Source organism: Oryctolagus cuniculus, chromosome 19 (assembly GCF_051225735.1).
Source record: "Oryctolagus cuniculus isolate XC-2025 breed Fujian yellow rabbit chromosome 19, ASM5122573v1, whole genome shotgun sequence".
In the NCBI taxonomy this organism is placed as follows: domain Eukaryota; kingdom Metazoa; phylum Chordata; class Mammalia; order Lagomorpha; family Leporidae; genus Oryctolagus; species Oryctolagus cuniculus.
In genome coordinates this window covers 55,363,372-55,379,957 of record NC_142885.1, presented here as the reverse complement: position 1 = coordinate 55,379,957, position 16,586 = coordinate 55,363,372, and the positions used below count along the sequence as shown (strand labels likewise).

At 39.0% G+C, this 16,586-nt stretch overlaps 1 protein-coding gene across 1 annotated transcript in view; it reads left to right on the top strand.

Annotated features, from left to right (window-relative positions):
- LOC100352755 (phospholipid-transporting ATPase ABCA3) overlaps positions 1 to 16,586 on the top strand; it is a 182,954-nt gene that overhangs the window by 14,479 nt on the left and 151,889 nt on the right. Inside the window, exons 5-6 of the mRNA XM_089320830.1 lie at positions 9,853 to 9,994; positions 13,444 to 13,700. Of these exons, the coding sequence (XP_089176956.1) occupies positions 9,853 to 9,994; positions 13,444 to 13,700 (399 nt within the window). The remainder of the gene's footprint in view (positions 1 to 9,852; positions 9,995 to 13,443; positions 13,701 to 16,586) is intronic.

Here is a 16,586-nt window from a genome sequence, read left to right as displayed (position 1 = left end):
ATGGAAAATCTCTTTCTGACTCTCCCTCTCTGTCACTCTGCTTTTCAAATAAATAAATCTTTTTTTAAATGAAGTCATCTACAGATACTGAGGAAGATTGAGTTATCCCTCAAAGAAGACATAAATTGTGCTTTGAACATGGAAAATGGTGTATTGCTTAAACAGCTTTGAGGCAAGTTGTGTAGTGTGAGAAGTGCCCAAACTACAGTGTGTGCAAAGAGCCGAATCTTGAATTTAGATATGTTTGCTAATGGATGGAAGTAAAAAAGATTAGTAACTGGTAGGAGAGTAGGTATTCCTTCTTTCTGCCCCATTCCCTTCTCACTCTTTCTGTATGTATGTATTTCATTCAAATTGCTATTCCAGAAGTGTCTGCTGATATTGATAAAGGATCATTGGTATACATAAGACTTCTGGCTTTGTATTTACAGTTGCAAGATTCATTGTTTATTCCTTGGGTCTATCGTTTGGAATGGATTCTGGACAATTTTTCCTGGGTAATTTTCCCAGGTGCCTGTACTTTTCCCCCACAATGTACTAAAAAATTTCTTATCTATGTTTTCTTACTTAATGGGTAATATAGATCCTACTATAACCACCAGCTCTTCTGTAGTTCAGCTGATTTTCCTGTACAAGACTTTTTTCCTTTCCTTCTTAAAAAAGATTTATTTTTATTTATTTGAAAGAGAGAGAGAGAGAGAGAGAGAGAGAGAGAGAGAGAGAGAGATCTTTCATCCTCTGGTTCACTCCCCCAAATAGCCACAATGACTGGGTTTGGGCCAGGCTGAAGCCAGGAGCCAGGAACAACTTCTAGGTCTCCCATTTGTTTACAGGGGCCAAAGGACTTGGATCATCTGCTGCTGCTTTTCCCAGGAGCATTAGCAGGGAGCTGGATTGGAAGTGGAGCAGCCAGGACTTGAACCTGTGCCCATATGGGATGTGTGTACTGCAAGTGGTGGCTTAACCCATTATGCCACAGTGTGGGCCCCAAGACTTAATCTTTCTATATGGGTAACATAATGATCTATTAATAACACAGAAAAGATTTCATCACTGTCCTGCTTTAAATATGTTAGGTGTTTCCTTTTACCTATGGAAGGTCCTTTGTGTGGGATTTAAGACCCTCAGCTACCTCCTACTCCTCCTTCTCTTCCCTCTCCCCCTCCTCCTTCTTCCCCTTCCCTTCTTTCTTTCTGCCTCTCTTTGTTCTTTCTTTCTCTCTCTCTCTTTCTTCCTCCCTTCCTTTCTTCCTCCCTCCCTCCCTCTTTCTCTCTCTTTCTCTTTCCTCCCTCCTTCCCTCCCTCCCTTCCTTCCTCCTCTCTCTTCTTTCTTTTCTCCTTCTTCCTTCTCCTTCTTCTCCTCATCCACCACCTCCTCCTCCTCTTCTTTCTTCTTTCATCTTAATTTTTTCTTCTTTCTTCTACAGAGAGAGGGAGAGCAGAAGAGAGAAAGAGACAGTTTTATATGCTGGTTGACTCCCTACATGGCCTTGGTAGCCTGGACCAGGAGCCAGGAATTCCATCAGTGTTTCCCATATGGGTGGCAGGGCCCAAGTACTTGGTCCATCTTCTGCTGCTTTCTCAGGCATATGAGCAAGTCACTAGACAGCAAGTAGAACAGCCAGGATTGAAAAAGGCACTCCAGTATGGGATGGCAGCTTCATAGACTGTGGTTTAACCCACTGTACCACAATGCCAGCTCCAGTTGCTTGGTTTCTACAAACCTCTCCAGCCTTATATGGCCTTTTCTTTCTTGGAACCCTATGCTCTAGTAGTAACGAACCAGTAGCAGCTTCCTGGATGCACTGCTTTATTTTTTGCATTTCTTCCTCTGATTATGCTCTTTTGTCTCTTTGAGTAACTCATTAGTTCTTTTTCTTGCTCTGAATACTATATAAAGACTTCCTCTCTCTCTTCTGTGTCTCTGTTATACCTTGTTAGTTCCTTGAGGTTAAGGATTATGTATTAATATTTAAACATGCTGTAGCTACTTAAAACTTGGTGTTAAGTAAATGAATATGTGTATGTTTGCCTTGACTTAGTGTGTCTGCCTGGTCTTTCTGATCTTATTGTTTTCTCTGTTTTGACTCTGTTATACACTTTCAGCAAACCAGTCTGTTAGTTCATTTAATTACTGATGTCCACTATGACTTTGAAGTTTACTCAGATCTCTAGATATATAGTTATATTTTCATTCAATATTTAAAGTAGGTGATATTCCACATTCAAATTTTATCACTGCTACTATTAATACATATAAGATATTTTTCTCTTATTTGACATTCACTTTTTGAAGGAGATATTTTTGCTGTACTATAATCTGCTGATATAATAGGAAAGGAAATTAATATTCTTTTTTGTAAATTGACTCATGTTAGTCATCTATATAAAAATGAAAGTTCTGACTTATGAATATCGTGTGGAGTAATGGAGCTAGTGAACAAATCCATCACCTAAAATATTCACCATATTTTGGTGAGAATATTTAACATTTACTCTGTGAACTAGTTATTAACTATGTTCACTATGCTGTGCAAAAGGTTTATTAAAAAAAAAACTATTCCTCCTGTCTAAAGCTTGATACCCTTTTACTATCATCTCCCCATTCATTCTACCCTCCACCACTATACTCCTAGCTCCTCTAAGTTCAATTGTTTTAGATTGCATGTATAAGTAGAAAACGTGGTATTTGTCCTGTGCCTGGTTTATTTCACTTAGTGTAATGTTTTCCAATTCTGTCCATGTTTTTTAAAAAATGACAGAAATTTTCTTTGAAAAGGCTTTGTAGTATTCCACCATGTCCATACACAGCATTTTCTTTATCTGATTCCATGACTTGGATATTGTGAATAAGTATGGCATCAGTATTGTAAATCGTGAACATGAGAGTGCAAGTGTGTCTTTGAGACACTGCTTTCACATATTTTGGATATATACCCAGCAGTAGCATTGCTAGATCTATAGTAATTCTATTTTTCATTTTTGAGGAACCACCACACAGTGTCCATAGTATTTGTACCAATTTACATTCCCACCAACAATTCCCCATTTCCCCATGAACACTTGCTATACTTGTTCTTTTTGATAATAGTCATCCTTGGGCCACTGCACCCACATGGGAGACCTGGAGGAAGCTTCTGGCTCCTGGCTTTGGATCGGCACAGCTCCGGCTGTTGCGGCCAACTGGGGAGTGAACCAGTGGATAGAAGACTTCTCTCTCTGTCTCTACCTCTCTCTGTAACTCTGTCTTTCAAATAAATAAAATAAAAAAATCTTAAAAAAAAAAGAGATGGTAGTCATTCTGACAGGCTTGAGATCATACCACACTCTGGCTTTAATTCTCATTTTACTAATAATTATTGATGTTGAGCATTTTCCATATATCTGTTGGCTAATTTATATGTATTCTTTTAAGAAATGTCTCTTGTCCATTTCTAACCAGACTGTTTGTTTTTCTATCTATATATTTGTTTGAGTTCTCTATGTATTTAGGGTGTTAACTTCTTGCAAATTTTTTTTAATCTTCAGATTGTGTTAATTTCTTTCTTTCTTGTGCAGGAGATTTTCTGTTGATATAATCTCATCTATCTATTTTTCCTTTTGTTGCCTCTGCATATGAGGTCATATCCAAAAAAAAAAAAAATCATTGCTCAGATCAGAGTTATGTAGCTTTCCCACCATGTTTCCTTCCAGCAGTTTTGAAATTTCAGGTCTTGTCATTAAATCTTTTATCTACTTTTAATCAATTATTTGTATTTACTGTGTGTTAAAGGTCTTATTTCATTCTTTTGCATATAGATTCTCAGTTTTCTCAACACTATTTATTGAACAGACTGTTCTTTTTTCACTAATGTACATTATTAGTTGTTAATAAAATTTTTTAAAAATATTTAAGGAGACAGAAACGCTAACTACCTTGATTTGATCATTACACAGTACATATACGTAATGAACCATCACACTGTATACACTTTAACTTTTTAAAAGTAAATTTATCGGGCCAGCGCCACGGCTCACTAGGCTAATCCTCTGCCTTGCAGCGCCAGCACACCGGGTTCTAGTCCTGGTCGAGGTGCCGGATTCTGTCCTGGTTGCCCCTCTTCCAGGCCAGCCCTCTGCTATGGCCCGGGAGTGCAGTGGAGGATGGCCCAAGTGCTTGGGCCCTGCACCCCATGGGAGACCAGGAGAAGCACCTGGCTCCTGGCTTTGGATCAGCGCGAAGCGCCAGCCGCGGCGGCCATTAGAGGGTGAACCAACGGCAAAAAGGAAGACCTTTCTCTCTGTCTGTCTTTCTCACTGTCCACTCTGCCTGTCAAAAAATAAAAAAATCAATTAACCATGGATGCAAGGGTTCATTTCTGGGCTTCCTATTCTATTACATTGATTGATTTGTCTATTTTTATGCTAATTCCATTCTACTTTAATTATTATTGCTTTGTAGTATAGTTTGAAATCAGGCAGTGTGATGCCTCCAGCTTTGTTCTTTGTGCACATGATTTTCTTGGCTTTTTTTTTTGGTCTCCATATTGTGGGGAGCAACTGGGAGCAACTCGGACTAGACTAAGTTACTGGAATTAAGACTTATTCTGTGCATCTGCTCTCCCACAATATGGCGCTGAGAAGGGAGTAACAGCTTCTACACAGCTGCCTCCAGTTCAACCAATAAACTGTAGGACCTGCTCCTGATTGGAGGAGAGCAGCGTACTCGGCGTGTGGATAGCAGAGTTGGGATTGGTGGAAGAGGACTATAAAGGAGGAGAGAGACAACATGCACCAGGGAACATCTATCTGAAGGAACACCTGAGCAGCCCCCGAGAGAGCCGGCCGGTGGTGTGCCGCTCCCCCGCGGAAGTGGGGAAAGTGGCAGGGGGAACCGCCCTTCCACGGAGGTGGAAAGGACGGTAGCCAACCCGGGAAGAACCAGCAGCAAACCCGGGGAGGGCCGAGCAGACGAAAGAACAACGCAAGGTCCTGTGTCGTTCCTCCACGAAGACGGGGAGCGACATAATGGTGCCGTGACTCGGATATGAAGCCTAGGCAGGGTTTAGTGTCGTTCCTCCACGAAGAAGGGGAGCGACACATATGAATTTTGTTTTTTCTATTTCTATGAAAAATGATATTGGAATTTTGAAAGGGATTGCTTAGAATCTGTAAATTGCTGTGGGTTACATGAATACTTTAACAATATTAATTCTTCCAAACCATGAACATAGGATTCTTCTTATTTATGTCTTCTTTAGTATCTTTCTTTAAATGTTTTATAGTTTCCACTGTATAAGACTTTCATCTCCTTGGTTAAATTTATGTGTAGGTATTTTTTGGGTACCTATTGTAAATGTGTTTGTACTCTTGATTCCTTTTTTTTTCATAGTTCATTGTTAATGCATAGAAATACCACTTATTTTGTGTAATTTTGTTCCATGAGCTTTACTGTTTGTATTTATTAGTTCTAATAGTTTTTGGTAGATTCTTTATATTCTTTTTTTTTTTTTTTTGACAGGCAGAGTGGACAGTGAGAGAGAGAGAGACAGAGAGAAAGGTCTTCCTTTAGCTGTTGGTTCACCCTCCAGTGGCCGCCACGGCCGGTGTGCTGTGGCTGGCACATCGTGCTGATCCGAAGGCAGGAGCCAGGTGCTTCTCCTGGTCTCCCATGCAGGTGCAGGGCCCAAGGACTTGGGCCATCCTCCACTGCACTCCGGGGCCATAGCAGAGAGCTGGCCTGGAAGAGGGGCAACCAGGACAGAATCCGGCACCCCAACCAGGACTAGAACCCGGTGTGCTGGCGCTGCAGGCAGAGGATTAGCCTACTGAGCTGTGGTACTGGCCAGATTCTTTATATTCTTTATATATATTTATATTCTTTTTGTATATTATATATATAAAATCAGCATCAGCAATAATTTCTTTTTTTTCCAACTTTTATTTAATAAATATAAATTTCCAAAGTACAGCTTTTGGATTATAGTGGCTTTTCCCCCCATAACCTCCCTCCCACCCACAACCATCCTATCTCCCACTCCCTCTCCCATCCCATTCTTCATCAAGATTCATTTTCAATTATCTTTATAGAAGATCAACTTAGTATATACTAATTAAAGATTTCAACAGACTGCACCCACACAAACACACAAAGTATAGAGTACTGTTTGAGTAGTAGTTTTACTGTTAATTCTCATAGTACAACACATTAAGGACAGAGATCCTACGTGGGGAATAGGTGCACAGTGACTCCTGTTGTTGATTTAACAATTGACACTCTTATTTATGATGTCAGTAATCTCCCGAGGCTCTTGTCATGAGCTGCCAAGGCTATGGAAGCCTCTTGAGTTCACAAACTCTGATCTTATTTAGACAAGGCCATAGTCAAAGTGGAAGTTCTCTCCTCCCTTCAGAGAAAGGTACCTCCTTCTTTGATGGCCCATTCTTTCTGCTGGGATCTCATTCACAGAGATCTTTCATTTAGGTCATTTTTCTTGCCACAGTGTCTTGGCTTTCCATGCCTGAGAAACTATCATAGGATTTTTAGCCAGATCCGAATGCCTTAAGGGCTGATTCTGAGGCCAGAGTGAATAGCAGTAATTTCATGTCTTCCTTTCCTGTTTGAAGGCTTTTTGTTTATTTTCCTTGTCTAATTGCTCTAGCAATCTTCCAATACTGTGTTGATTAGATGTGGCAGGAATAGCCATTCTTGCTGTGTTCTGAATATTAGAAAAAAAGTTTCATTTTTTTCACTGTTGAATATAATATTAGCTGGGACTTATCGTATGTGGTCTTTGTTATATTGAAGTATATTCATTCTATACATAACTTGTTGAGAGCTTTTATAATGAAAGGACATTGAATTTTGTCAAAATCTTTTATTGTATCTATGAGATGATCACATGATTTTTGTCCTTCATTCTACTAATGTGATAAATTACATTTATTGACTTGGATTTGTTGAACTATTCTTGCATCTCAGGGATAAATCTCACTTGATCATTTTAATATGTTGTTATGTTTGGTTTCTAGTATTCATTGAACATTTTTATATTTGTCATCCCCAAGAAAGTTGGCTGTTGTTTTCTTGTGATGTCTTTGTCTGGCATTGGTATCATAGTAATATTGTCTCATAAAGAGAATTTGGAAACAGTCTTACCTGTTTATTATTTATTATTTTTATTCCATTTTTTGAGTAGTTTGCGGATTCTCAGTATGAATTCTTTAATTGTTTGGTATGATGTAACAGTAATACATGCCATAAGGTTCTAGGTCTTTCTTTTAAAAATTTTAAAATCTTCAGTTTATTTGAAATGCAGAAAGACAGAGAGATGGAGTTCCTCTATCTTCTGGTTTACTTTTCAAATGACTACAGCAGCCAGACCTGGGCCAGGGTGAAGCCAGGAGCCCAGAGCTCCATTTGGATCTCCCTTGTGGGTGGCAGAGACCCACTTACTTGAGCTGTCATCTGCTGCCTCTCTGGATGCACATTAACAGGAAGCTGGATCCTGAACATAGGAATTGGGACTTGAACCAGGCACTTCAGTTTTGAATGTAGATATCCCAAGGGCAACTTAAGTCGCCGGGCCAAATGCCCATCCTTCTAGTTGTTCCTTGACAGGAGACCTTTTACTAGTTAACGGTATTATTATTTATTATTGATCTGTTTAGATTTTCTGTTTCTTAATGATTAAGTCTTATAGGCTTTATGTGTCTTGGAATTTATTTTTCTAGATCATCTAAGTTTTTGACACAGAATTGTTCACATAGCCTCTTAGGATACCTTGTCTTTCTGTGGTATCAATTGTAATAATATTCTCTTTCATTATTTATTTTCATTATTTATTTCCTCTCTTTTATTGTAGATAAACACTTTTCAACTTTGTCTTTTCCAAAAACCAATTCTTATTTCTGTTGATTTTTTTTTTTGACAGGCAGAGTGGACAGTGAGAGAGAGAGACAGAGAGAAAGGTCTTCCTTTTGCTGTTGGTACACCCTCCAATGGCTGCCGCGGAGGCTGGCGCACTGCACTTGATCCGATGGCAGGAGCCAGGTACTTATCCTGGTCTCTTAATGCATTTTAAGTTCAGCTCTGTGGACAACACAGATGATTCCGGCTTTTTCCCAAAACAAAGTGATCTTGTCTGTGAGGAGCTGATGGCTGTTCATTCTGTGGTGGGATGGGTGCTGAAGTGGTGAGGCCAGGGCATCTTCGGCTGGCTGACAGGGTCACAGCAGAAAGTCTGTCTCAGCAAGACATGAGAACGACAGCTGCGGTCCTCTTGTTGGTTTTAGGTTTGTTGGGAACTACACTCTGCATAAGAAAGCTGGGACTTCCTGGTGGTCCCGCTAATGATTTCTATATTTCTAATTTTACAGAAGAGCGCTTGGTCTCATAATTCCCAAAATGTCCACTGCTTGGTAGGATTTTAAGCATAATGTTATTTAGGAGAAGGTGTTGATGCTTTATGTGAGGTTGAGCTGTTTGTGGAAAAGAATTAAAAGGCAACAGGCTCCCTGGTATATACTTCCCACTAGAACAAAGATAAATGTTATTAAAGCTTTAATTCAATATGTACTACAAATACAACAATGGTTAGGATGACAAAACTGTGGAAATGGTCTAAGTGAACCTTTAGATAAGTACAATAAAGAAATTAAAGAGGGGCCGGCTCTGTGGCACAGTAGGTTAATCCTTTGCCTGTGGCGCTGGCATCCCATATGGGCACCAATTCTAGTCCTGGCTGTACCTCTTCCAATCCAGCTCTCTACTGTGGCCTGGGAAAGCAGTAGAAGATGGCCCAAATTTTTGGGCCCCTGCACTCGCATGGGAGACCAGGAAGAAGCACCTGGCTCCTGGCTTCAGATCGGCGTAGCTCCAGCCGTTGCAGCCATCTGGGGAGTAAACCAATGGAAGGAAGACCTCTCTGTCTCTCCCTCTCACTGTCTGTAACTCTACCTCTCAAATAAATAAATTTAAAAAAAAGGAAAGAGTTACAGAAATAATTGCAAAAGAGGGGATACATTTTGAAAAGGGCCTACTTTGAACATTGGGGCTTCTAGTAAAGATTAGATTAGGAAGGTAATATTCTATCTTGTGTAACCAATTTCTGCATATCTCAGCAACACTCTAGGCCTTGGCTTGTGAGGGCAGCCCATTGTCTTGCACCTGTCTGTGATTGTAACCCATGCTCTGAATATGCCCTTGAAAATCAAAGAAGTTGTAACTAGATGTAGACATAGAATTTAGAGGGAACGTAAAATACAAGGTCAATGGTTCTAAGAAAATGGACAGCAGACTTGTTATTGTAAGAAGAAAGAATCATTATGTGACTTATGATATAAAAATAAAGTCTACTGCTAGAGAGCTAGAGCCACGCCTTCAGCTTTGCTGTGAGTGTGTCTCTCATTTCTTCCTACATCGACACCTCTCACACCTTTGGGAACCCCTGGACCTGTTGGAGCTGGACTCCAGCGGTGAAGCCTGGGATCTGTTATTTTCATGTTATTGGTGTCACTGTAATAGACTTTTGGTGTTCACTCAGTAGACATACTGATTCTAGGTCTAGAAAAATATATTCACAATGATGATCAAGATGCCACTATTGTGTAACTCAGAAGCAAAATGTCATAAAGTTCACAGGGGACAGATAAAACATGTTGATTTTGCTTTTTGACTGTAATTTCAGCATGCTTGGTTTGCTATTTGTCCTATATTATAGTAATAGTGTTGTTTCTCATGATTCACAATCCTAAATTGTTCATACTGTCCAAGAAACAATTTAAAAGTTTGTGTTTTATTTTCCTTTCACTATTAATATTTGGTTTTCAATGTTCATTGGTTTAAATGTTTGTTTTCTATTGTTCATTTTAGGTAACATATCACTTGCGTTTTAGTAATTACAGTTCTGTCCCTGCTAGCCGACAATCAGAAGGCTGGAAAACATCTTTTCTCTTTCCAAGAATACCTACACTAGGACCCAGGAACCCAAATAAAAGTGATGGAGGAGATCCTTGTGAGTAGATCTATAAGCACACTGTTACATTACTACTTTTGTTGCATGTGGGTAGTACGTATATAATTCATTTCTTTCAACATGTGAAAAAGTTGTTTATTGTAACAGTAAATTTTTCAATTTATTTTTAATTAAGCATATAGAGAATTTTATACATTTTAAAATTGTCTTTTTATTATTGTAAATAATTTCCTAAACTTTGTGTATCTGTGCATTTATATAATCTTAGGTACATTTTCCATCTGCTGAATGGACACATATTTTATATATTAACATGGCCTGCATTCTATATACTTTTGAGCTGAATGATTTTTAATTATGCAATGGCAATTTTAAATTCTTTTTCAGTTGTACAAATTATGTAGAAGAAAAAAAACCAATAAGGGCTTCAAGTTTAATATTTCTGATAATTTTCTTTAAGGAATTAATCAACAGAAGATGAAAACTACATGTAGTTTAACATTATCAGTAAAAAAAAATGTAAACAGTCAAAATAGTTTGTATTCTGGATCCAGTTAAGAATATGATAAATCAGGGGCCAGCACTATGGTATAGTAGGCTAAGTCTCCTGTGGTACTGGCATAACATATGGGTACCAGTTTGTGTCCTGGCTGTTCCTCTTCCATTCCAGCTCTTTGCTTATGGCCAGGGAAAGCATTGGAAGATGGCCCAAGTGCTCAAGTCTTGCATCAGTGTGGGAGACCCTGTGGAAGCTCCTGGTTATTGGATTCTGATCAACTCAGCTCTGGCTGTTGTGGCCATTTGGGGCATGAACCAGCAGATGGAAGACCTTTCTCTCTGTCTTTCCCTCTCTCTGTCTGTAATTCTACTTTGCAAACAAATAAATAAATCTTAAAAAAGAATATGATCAATCATTTGACAGACTATAAAGTAGCTATTAAAATTAATGTTTACTTTAATAGTATGGATATTAATATTTCTCCTTATACATGAACATGGAAAGTCTTTCCACTATTTGTGTCTTAAATTTCTTTTCAGCAGTTTTGTAGTTTTCAGTATATTTCTTTAATTTCCTTCATTAGCTTTATTACTAAATATTTTATTCTATTTGATGTTACTGTAAATGAGATTGTATAATTTTCTTATTTTGAATGTCATTTCTATTTTAAATTTACATTATTTTATTAATATAAAGAGAACAAATTTCATGTTCGTAGACACAATTCTAGTTCATAGTTCATAGATACAATTCTAAGAATATGCAGATTTATATGTCCAGTGTATAGTGGTGTCTTAATCTGTTCTAGATCTATAATAAAAAAAGACAGATTGGGCAATTTGAAAATAATAGAAATTTATTTCTTACAAATCTGAAGTCTGGAAAGTGTAAGATCAAGGTGCTAGAAATTCCATATCTAGTAAGGGATTGTTACGTGCTGCAACCTGGTACCTTGTTACATCCCTTTGATGGAATGGTCACTGGATCCTTGTGGGGAGCAACTCAGATTAGACTAAGTTACTCGAATTAAGACTTATTCTATGCATCTGCTCTCCCACAATATGGCACTGGGAGAGGAGTAAACAAGCTTCTATGCAGCTGCCTCTCGCCAACTTGAGTGATGACCTGCAGGAGCTGATCCTGCTCCTGATTGGAGGAGAGCAGCGTACTCGGCGTGTGGGTAGCAGAGTTGGGATTGGTGGAAGAGGACTATAAAGGAGGAGAGAGACAACATGCACCAGGAACATCTAAAGGGAACACCTGAGCAGCTCCCGAGAGAGCCGGCCAGCAGTGTGCCACTCCCCCGCGGAAGTGGGGAAAGTGGCAGGGGGAACCGCCCTTCCACGGAGGTGGAAGGGACGGTAGCCAACCCGGGAAGAACCAGCAGCAAACCCGGGGAGGGCCGAGCAGACAAAAGAACAGCACAGGGTCCTGTGTCGTTCCTCCACGAAGAGGGGGAGCGACAGATCCTCACATGGTGGAAGGGGAAAAGGGCAACAGGGACTAAGGCACTGTGTTAATACATTTTCCACTAGTATAACAAAGTTCTTGAGGCAGACTACTTTATAAATAAAGGAGGCTTATTTTGGTTCATGATTCTGGAGATGCAACATCTAGGAGTCCCCTCTAGTGTTAGCTTTCTTGCTGGCAGTATTTAGGTGGCGTAAGATCCCATGGCAAGAGACAGGGAACACAGTGTGTGTGTGTGTGTGTGTGTGTGTCTCCTTAGAAGGCCCCTACAATTCAGTTATGGTGACTGAACCCTAATGGCCTTTTCTAATTGAATCATTTCCCAAAGACCCACCTTTAGATATCATAAAGTTTCTGCCATTTTAATATCATTAACATGTGATTTTTGGAATTAAACTTCTGCATGAATCCAGGGGAACATACCATACAGGAATTGTAGTATTCTGCTCTTGGTCCTCAAAAAACCATGTTCTTCTCCCATACAACAACCATGCCATTCCCAGTAGTTCCAGAGTCTTAACTCAGTCCAGCATTAGTTTAAAAGTCTAAATTTTCATCTGAGACTTAAGGCAAACTTTTTATTCCATGAACTCTTGTGAAATAAAGAAAAGAACAAACCAAAATTACAGACATCCAGAATACAGTAGCAGGACAGGCACTCCCAAGGGAGGCATAGAGAAAGAGAAAGCAATAATCGCCTCCAAACTAGTTTTCTGCATTAGATTTTTTTTAACTGTAACAAAATACCTGAGCTTTTAAAGAAAGGCTCACAGTTTTGGAGGCTTCAGGCAAATAGCAGAGTGTAGACTCTTATGAGGATCCCTCTTGGCTGTGTCACTGCAAGGCATATGGCCTTCTTGCTGGCAGAATCCTTCAGCATCACATGATGAGAGACAAGGAGTGCACATGTCTGTGGCTTTGTGCCTCTTCCTGTTCATAAAGTGAGTAGGAGTCAATCATGGGAGCTCCACCCTAAACACCATAGCCAGGTTATGTTTCTACCTCAATAACATTAACATGTCCTTAGGAATTAACCTCCTGCATGAATCCATGGGGACAAACCATATTTAATCATAGAAGGTACTATCTTCAATTTCTTTTATATAAGAGCACTAATTTAATTTGTGAGGGTGGGGCATGCATATAATCACTTTCTTAAAGATCCTACCTTTGACAACCCTTACATTGGATATAACGTTCCAACATTTGAATTCCAGAGGGACACATACATTGAAGTCATGGCCAAAGGTGTGTGTAGTATTTGCTTGAATTCTTAATCGGTTTGGCTGATAAAATTGCATAAAACAGCCATACCATTTTCATGTAATATGTATTTTAGTTTTGGGACAAGGCTAATACATTTCCGTGCTATTTATTGTATATTTTGTCCAAAATGATAAAAAGGTGTTTGTGAAATTGTTTTATTTTCTTTATTAAAAGTTGTATGTGTGTGTGTGTGTTTAGTTTTATTGCTGTACTGTTGTATTCTATCCCTGAAAATCTTTGTTTTCTCATTTAGGGTACCTCAATAGAGGGTTTCTGGTTGTGCAGCGTTCCCTAGATAAAGCTATCATGTCATATCATAGTGACAAAGCTGAAGCACTGATGGCTGGATTACAAATTTTTGCTAGAAGATTTCCATATCCTGAATATTATCATGATGATCATATGTGGAGTTTTATAAGTTTATTTCCATGGATTATTTTATTTGTATTTTCTCACAATTTATTTACCCTTGTCAGGAGCATTGTGTCAGAAAAGGAAAACAGACTAAAGGTAACTTCATTTTATTGGTAATATTTTGTGGAGGGTTGGTTATGTCTACACAGTTAGAAAAGTGAATTGTATTGCTGTAACAATATGCAAATATAAGTCAATTAACAGTGTACAATATACCACTTATCCATTTTCTGATGTTATCTGTTACCTAAATTCCTGATTTGGCGTGTAGCTTTATTGATTAAACAGATATTTGAAAATATTGCTGTGGAGAAAGGTCAAATATTAAATTTCTCAAACATTTGGAATATAAAGGCCAAAATAATTTATGAGCTCTTATATTTGATAAATTTAAGATACACTTAAGTTTGATGGAGAATGCAAGGCTTAAGGTGAGGAAACAGATATGAAGAAACTGTCACTGATCAGGAGAAAAGCAGAGAGGGCCTGAGCTAAGGATGGATTTGGAGGTAGAAATTAGTAGAAATGGATATGCATATAATTAAATTTAGTTGTTGAAACTTTGCACGTACTTCTTTCAAGGACTTTCTTTTCCATATATCAGATTGTTCTTAGGGTGTTCTGGGGGCTTGTCTAATTATATTGAGGTTGAGTAATACACTGTTCCCTGATGCCTGGGCTTAATGAGGGCAGATTTGGATAGACAGAAAAGTCATTCTTCTTCTAGGCAAGGGATTGTACCTCTTCCCAGCATCCATGGTTATTACTCTGTTGAAATTGTCACCCCCAATCACTCTGCTTGAAACCTCAGTCTTATCAGTACCATATAGAACTTGAGACTCCCACAACGTCCCGTCTCTGTAACTTTTGGGTGAGTTCCTTAACTTCTCTGTGCCTCATATTTATAATAGAGATGTAAATACTCCTATAGGAAGAATTGTCATGATACCACTTGCTAGTGCACAGCACAGGAAATGTTAGGTATAGCTGTTAGTATTCATTATCTGTGTGTTTTCTTTGTCCCTGTGTGCAGTAGATGCCAACCAATATAAATTTTTCTTCTTTCTGCTCTCTCTTCTCTCACATGTTTTGTCTTCTCTACATTTATGGTAATGCCATTTTCTAATTGCAGTTCTTACGAATTTTTCACGATCTTATTGTTTCAGAAACAGCCTGATTGGTTTTCCTAATATTCTCCCTCTCTCTTTCTTCCTTCCATCCCCCCCCCCATCTCTTCCTTGCTCCTTACTCTTATTCTGTATTACGTTCTTTTTCCCTCAAATTAAACATGGTTCACTATGAGCCATTTTATTTTATTTTTAAGATTTATTTATTTACTTGAAAAGTAGTTACAGAGAGAAAGAGAGAGAGACAGGTCGGTCTTCCATCCACTGATTCATTCCCCAACCGGCTGCAATGGCTGGAGCTGCACCGATCTGAAGCCAGGAGCGAGGAGCCCCCTCTGGGTCTTTCCATGCAGGTGCAGGGGCCCAGGGACTTGGGTCATCTTTTACTGCTTTCCTAAGCCATAGCAGAAAGCTGGATTGGAAGTGGAGCAGCTGGGACTTGAATTGGTGCCCACATGGGATGCTGGCACTGCAGGTGATGGTTTACCCACTAGGCCACAGCGCTGGCTCAGACCCTCTTTATTTTCTTTGACTGGAATGTCTTTCTCTTGTCAAACCAGTGAATAACAACTTTGAAATGTATTTTCAACTTTTAACTGCAGTTTACCAGCTTTCACTTTGTATCTCCAGATCATATCATGCAGACCTAAATTATGTTACTTAAAGTGTTAGCTACTTTTTATTTTTAAAATTTCAATTAAAGGTCCGGCACCGCAGCTCACTAGGCTAATCCTCCGCCTGCGGCGCCGGCACACCGGGTTCTAGTCCCGGTCGGGGTGCTGGATTCTGTCCCGGTTGCCCCTCTTCCAGGCCAGCTCTCTGCTGTGGCCAGGGAGTGCAGTGGAGGATGGCCCAAGTCCTTGGGCCCTGCACCCACATGGGAGACCAGGAGGAGCACCTGGCCCCTGGCTTCAGATCAGCGTGGTGCGCTGGCCGCAGTGGCCATTGGGGGTAAACCAATGGCAAAGGAAGACCTTTCTCTTTGTCTCTCTTACTGTCCACTCTGCCTGTCCAAAAAAAAAAAAAAATCCAATTAAAGAATATTTATATGAGAGTACTTCAAAAAGTTATTCAAAAAGTTGAATTAAAAGTTGTTTATTTTGGTTCAAAAACTTTTGAAATCCATGCATAGTTTTTTTGTAATAAACAATTTCTTTGAACTTTTTGAAGAATCCTCATAAAAATATACATATCTACGTGTGCAGCACTGTTAATTATCAAGTGTGAATATGTCTATATAATTGTGGTAGTCAAGAAGTAGAATATTGCTGGCAATCGAGAAACTCCCTCATGTTTTTTTCAAGTTACTAAACTTTCTTCCCCAGAGATAATCATTATCTTAACTTCTAAAGCTCTATATTAGCCTGACCTGATTTTGAACTTGAAGTAGAATTATGCAATAGCTATCCTTTTGTGTCTGTGAGCATATTCATGGTATTCCATGAATGTATTCCATTTAGTGTAGTTTGGCCATTTTCAATGCAATATAATATGCCTTTTTAATGAATTAATCACAGATTGTCACTCTGCTGTTGATGGGCATTTGATTGTTTGAATATTGAGCTTTTACAGTGGGCTGCTGTGAAAATTTTGTACATATGTACACATTTTTTGAGTGGGTATATACCTGGATTTAAAGTGGTAGAGCATATAGTATGTCTGTTTTCAACATTATTAAATAAGGCCAAATATTTTCCCAAAGTGGTGTGTCAATTTATTCTCATAACAGTAATGAATGAGAATTACTTTTGCTCTGTATGTTTGCTAACACTTGGCAATATTAGTCCCTTTTTTTTTTTTTTGACAGGCAGAGTGGACAGTGAGAGAGAGAGACAGAGAGAGAAAGGTCTTCCTT